A 6,000-nucleotide genomic window follows, 5' to 3' on the forward strand; every position below is an offset into this window, starting at 1 on the left:
ATCATTGGTTCAAATCCCTGCCTGACTGGAAAATCACTAAGGGCCCCTGGACAAGGCCTTTAATCCCCTATTGCTCCCAGTGTGTAGTGAGCGCCTTGTATGGCAGCATCCTGACATTGGGGTGAATGTGAGGCATAATTGTAAAGCACTTTGAGCGTCTGATGCAGATGGAAAAGTGCTATATAAACGCAGTCCATTTACCATTTAATTTTGACCAAATAAGGGGAAAGTGGCATGAAGTAAATCATTTGTATGTATGTATTCACCTGAAATGATTTCCTGTTTTTTTTGTTTTTTGTTTTTTTTTGGGGGGGGGGGGGGGGGGACCACAGGGATTCAATCAAAAGGTCCAAGTTAAAATGACCAGACAGTCCTCCAAGGATTGTTTGTAACAAATTCCTTAAAATTCCATTAACATTCATTCATTTTCTGCTCCTTAACCGCGCCTGGCTTGCTGTGGCAGCTCATTCCACACTTCCCTATACTCAACTAAGTCCTGCAATTCTTCCTGGGGGATCCTGAGGCTTTCCCAAGCCAGCTGGGAAATATAATTCCTGCAGTGCGTCTCCCTGGGTCTTCCCGGGGCCTCCTCTTAGTTGGACATGCCTGAAAGCCCCCCTAGGTAGATGACCAGGGGCCATCCTTACCAGATGCCTGAAACACCTCAGCTGGCTCCTCTCAGTTTGAAGAGGCATCGGCTCAGCCCAGATACCCAACGGAGGAATCTCAATTCTGCCGTTCTATGAACAGATTTTCAGAAAATCTAGACACTTGATGGTTTGGTACAGAGGACTAAAAAGTGAGCATGCAACATCCAACATGGATGTTTTTTTTTTTTCCACCGAACGTTTACAGCATTTCAGCACCAAAACAACCAGTGTACACGTGGCGTCCATATCGGGAGTCAGTTTGACTGAAAGGTCAAAGCTGGTGCTGAATCCGACAGATGAGTGGATAACACACCACTTCACATGTATGAAAGGATGAATGTGAGACCAGATTGCAAAATTCAGCATTGACTCTTAGATGCTGTAGAAATGCAGCTCATCTGTTTCCGCCTGTCTTCTGGACAGAGACAAAATGAGTGTGATGTTAAAGTCTCACCGAGGAGGTCCTTCATCTTCCTCCTCTCGTCTCTGCTGACCCTCAAACAGCCTTCAGCGTACGTGTCCCTCATGATCTACAAAAGAAAAAGTTGTGATGTTTCTGAAAAAGCTTAAAGACGATGACATGCAGTAAGACCAGTCACCTGTTCACACAACAGATTGAGGATGTAGGGACGATTAAATATCTCTCTGGGATAAAACACCTGCACACAAAGAAAAAAAAGTTACAATCTAACCTAAAGTTTTTAGATTCTCATTCCCTCTGAAGAAACACACATCAGGGTGAACACTGTGGAAACATTTCTGCCACAAAATATCAGTGACACAACTTTTCCCATTGTTTTTAATGAACATTTTCTAGTAATTATGAGACACTGAGTAGTAATAAGTAGTCGGTGTTAGTAGGCACTAAATCATAATTACATTATGAGGCGTTATAATTAAGCATCTTATAATTATAACCAGATGTGCACATTACAGCCCGACCAATATGGATTTTTTTGAGGCCAATGCCGATAACGATATTTGGATGAAAAAAATGCAGATAATCAATAAATCGGCTGATTTGCCGATAGCTGATAAATCAGACGATTTTTTTTTTAATGAATAAAATGGGTTTTTTTTTGGATCCTTAACAAAAAAGGTATGAGCTAAAAGCTGAAGCTGTGTCCTCATATTGATTAACTTTATAACAGAGAAGAATCTTCAAGTTCAAAAAATGCAATCAAGAATTAAACCTTTGTGAAATTAGCAAATACATATCCTTAAAACAGTTGTGAAATACATCTGATCTTGTATCTCTTGTTGCTGCAACTTAGATATAGGTTCAGGATAAGGATATAGATCCTTATAAACTTACTTGTATGCTTTTGTCAGCCGATCAGTGCAGTGTGACGGCGAACTACAGGGGCCAGTGATGAACACATTTAAGCAGGGGTGTAAGCAGCTCTCAGCTGAATGGAGTCAGAGCTCCATCTACTGGACAAACGGTGCAAGGACATTTTACATTGCCGAACTGTGCCCACCAATGGTTATGACCTACAGCACTCCGCCAAATTCCCGCCAGAAATTTCTTGGACATAATAAAGAAGAGGTTAGTTTTCTTCTCACAAATATTTTCCACAGGTTTTTAAAAACTTATAAGCATTTTCCCATCATGCATTGGGCATCTCAAGCCCGTCATCTCTGGTAAGCTCCCACAAAAAGCAAAGCTCAGCACTGGGTTTACTGAAGATGCTTCTTGTCTTTAGGTGTCTATAAAGCAGCAGCGGTCCAACTTCATGAGCGGGTTGTAATTTAATTGGGTGTGCCGAATGCATGCCCCATCTAGGGCTGCAACAAACGATTATTTGGATCATCGATTAATCTGATGGGGTTTCGACACGATTAATCGATTAATCGGATTAGCAGGGAAGTTTTTTTAAAAATGTGCCAGGGAAACATTTTTTCTCTCCTTCCATCACTTTATTAACAACAGAACATTATTTGAAAACTTAAAATACTTGAAAATCAACAAATCGTCAAATGTCCCTTGGCTGTTGAAATATAAAATAATAAAGAATAAAACAGTTTATAATAAAGAACAAAAATTATTTCAAATGACATTGCTTTATCAAAGTGTTGAGTTGCCATAAAACAACATTGAAACATATAAATGTTATAAAATATATGGTGAAAAAAGAGGTATTTTTGTTGCTGCAAATGAGAAATTAGCATAACCAGTTAACCATAAAACCTAAATCAAAAACTGTAGCCTGACTCATATGTGCAACATTCTCTGTATAACTTGTAAACTATGTGGTCATTTCACAATGACACATGTGACTCATGTCTCTTTCTCTAAAATTGTAGCATTATTAATTATTACTATTATTGTTGTTGCTATTATTATTAATATATAAAAATAAATTAAAAATATTATAATTTGTAATATTTGACACTTTTACGACAACAAACGCTGAGCCAAAAATGCCAGCAGCTTAGCTCTAACTTTAACATTGAAAACGCCATAGACATGCTAATGCATTAGCATCGGCGTTAGCATAAAATACACCTATCAGCTGTTTCAGAAGACCATAACAGGTCAATTTAACATAAAAAAAAGGTAAATATTCCTCACAGACATATGCGCTTTAGGGTTTTAGTGGGGAAAATTAAGATAAAGATAAAACAAATGAAACCAACGAAGCAGCAGCTCGAAGCACTCCTTCACTGGTTCAAGATTCAAAGTAAAGCTTGGTTTATTATATGGAAGAAACAAAGCTTTTGCAGTAAAACAAAGTTATTTAGCAACTAATCGATGACTAAATTAGTTGACAACTATTTTAATAATCTATTTTAATCGATTAACTCGATTAGTTGTTTCAGCTCTAGCTCCATTGAAGGGGGTCCAGGGAATCCACCCCCACCCCCCCTCAGAAAATGACTTTGCAGCTCAAACCTATGAGAATGCAGAATCGTGGTCTTGACACACGTGCATATTGTATCATGTTTGAAAAACACATTATTCCCTGAGATCCGTCTGTTACATCTCATTGTCCAGCGTTCCGGGCTCACCTCTTTCCGCAAGAAAAGTTTTCCCGGCATCTCAGAATACGAGAAGTAGACGCTGGCAGAGAAAGCGTGAAGCTTTGAGCGGATATTATCATCTGGCATCATATCTGCATCAATAACAACAAAAATTAAAATACAATTTTAAAAACGCGCAGTCACTGAACTCAACTTCCTCACACGGAACTGTTCAAAAGTTAAAGATCCTGACAAAAGAGAAAAATTATCATAAATGTCTGAAAAATCTAAAATCCACATACTGGCAGGCAACACTTGATATGAGGAAACTGATCACCAGTTAGACGAATCACATAACGTTACGGTGTCAAATGATAATTTGTTAGCGTTATTCCTGAAAAACTACAAACTGAGTTATATGAAGATGTAAATATTGATCATATTGATCCAGATCTGGATCCAAGAGTTAAATGCAGTACAAGATAAAGCAGTACTTGTCAATACTTTAATGCAAAGACCTGATATTTTAAATATTACATTTTAATGAGGCCCAGCATGTGGGAAAGAATAAAAAAACTGAAGTTTCCTAAGAGGTGAAGCAGACACACCCTGAGAATCATTGACTGGTGGGTCTGGGATGGGCTGAAAGATGGGAGCTGGGTGTGAAGGAGGAGGTGGCGGGGAGTCCGGAGGAGGAGGAGGTTGACGGTTCTTAGAGCGCTGGGAATCAAAAAGATCCTCCAGGGAATGTTGCTTCTGCTTCATGGAACTGGAAACAGCACGGGGACCCCTGACAAGAGGAGGGGAAGGTTGTGGAGACGTGGACCTGAAGGGAGTTTGGTCCACCCACTGTTTCTGCAAAGCATGAAGAAGGAGAGGCAGTGGTAAATGTGTGTAAATGTTCACAAAATATGAGGATGCAAACTGGAGAATATTTTACAGGTCAAGGTAGTGCAAGTAGGGTGGCCCTCAGGTGCAAAACTCATAATCAGAGGAGGAAAATAATAATAATAATAATAAAAAAAAGATTAAAGATTCATTTATTAATGACCACACAACAAGTTGGTGGAATTTGTTTCCAGTACAGCATCAAATGCTCACATCTCTGTGTCAACACACAACAAACAAACAATAAATAGACAAATACACCTAGAGAACATCAGTCATGACTTGGTTTAGTGTCCGTACAGCTGTTGGAAAAAAGCTTTTTGAATCTGACTGATTTCGTTGGCAGGGACCTGTAGCGTCTTCCAGAGGTCAGCAGTGTAAACAGGTGATATGCAGGGTGTGAGGGGTCAGAGGTGATTTTTATTGCCTTTTGTGTGATACATCTATGGTACAGTGTGTCAATGGAAGGGAGGGTGAGGCCTGTGATTTTAGATGATTTGTCTATTATACGTTGTAGGTTTTTGCATGAATAGGAGTCCAAATTTCCATACCAGACAATTATGGATGAGGTGAGTATCCTTTGAAGGATAAACACAAAACAATCAGAAAATGCATTTTGGAACACAACAAAACAGAAAATACAACTGCAGAAAGAGGGATCCGAAGGACAAACACAGAAAAATGACGCACAGGTCCGTCATAGATCATTATAGATACAAGTGCCATCATCTGGCTTCATTTACATCTAAAAACTATGTTGGAAAAATCATGTCATATTTTTTATTTTTTTGTCTGCATTTGTCTGCTACCTGAGATATGTTTGGCACTGAAAGGTCACTGTAGTATTGGAGCTGAACAGAAGAGATGAACTTTCCAAAGAATTCTGACCTGTGGTGGCGCTGGTCCTTTGGCTCGGAGTTTGGCCAGAGCTTCCTTCCTTTGGGGTCAGCCTTCTTCTTGACAAACGGCCGAGCAGGATGTCTGTGGAAACAGTTCAGTACAACTCATCTCAACATCACAGTAAATTATTATTATTGCTTCTGGTTCTTGTTTGAGGAACCCTGGAAGAACTATATTACAAAGAAAGCTCACGTTCAGAATTACAGCATTAAAATGGTTTTGTCCTGATGCACGGTTACTGAGGTGCTGCAAACTGCTATTTGGAGCAAGACACAAAATTTGGCTTCACTTTTGCAAAGAATAATTTTAAAAAAATCTGTTTTAATGCAAAACAACTGGGTTTTATGCATTTAGGGGAAAAACCGCACTGACCTGACAGGCTCATAGGGTTGGGGCTCTGGTGGGCGGGCGATGTTTAAACCGTTTGATGATTTCTCGTATGTTGGAGGTGGGTTCAGGCCGAGGCTTACCGAGCGGAGCCGGGATGGGTGCGGCTTTTGGGGCGTCATCCTCTCTGGCAGGAGGAGTCCTGGTAGGCTTCTCTGTCAAACATCAGCACAAGACAGTGAATGATGTAAAAACAGGTTCATCCTGAGAG

General features: G+C 39.8%; 1 protein-coding gene across 1 annotated transcript in view; it reads right to left on the reverse strand.

Annotated features, from left to right (window-relative positions):
- Positions 1-5,461, reverse strand: part of myo15b (myosin XVB) — a 38,267-nt gene extending 32,806 nt beyond the window's left edge. Inside the window, exons 1-5 of the mRNA XM_034194010.1 lie at positions 5,391-5,461; positions 4,223-4,469; positions 3,663-3,766; positions 1,250-1,309; positions 1,105-1,180 (exon numbers count right to left, since the gene is read on the reverse strand). Coding sequence (XP_034049901.1) covers positions 1,105-1,180; positions 1,250-1,309; positions 3,663-3,766; positions 4,223-4,379 — 397 coding nt within the window. The 5' untranslated portion in view covers positions 4,380-4,469; positions 5,391-5,461. The remainder of the gene's footprint in view (positions 1-1,104; positions 1,181-1,249; positions 1,310-3,662; positions 3,767-4,222; positions 4,470-5,390) is intronic.
- Between the last annotated feature and the right edge of the window lie 539 nt (positions 5,462-6,000).

Source organism: Thalassophryne amazonica, chromosome 18 (genome assembly GCF_902500255.1).
Source record: "Thalassophryne amazonica chromosome 18, fThaAma1.1, whole genome shotgun sequence".
NCBI lineage: Eukaryota > Metazoa > Chordata > Actinopteri > Batrachoidiformes > Batrachoididae > Thalassophryne > Thalassophryne amazonica.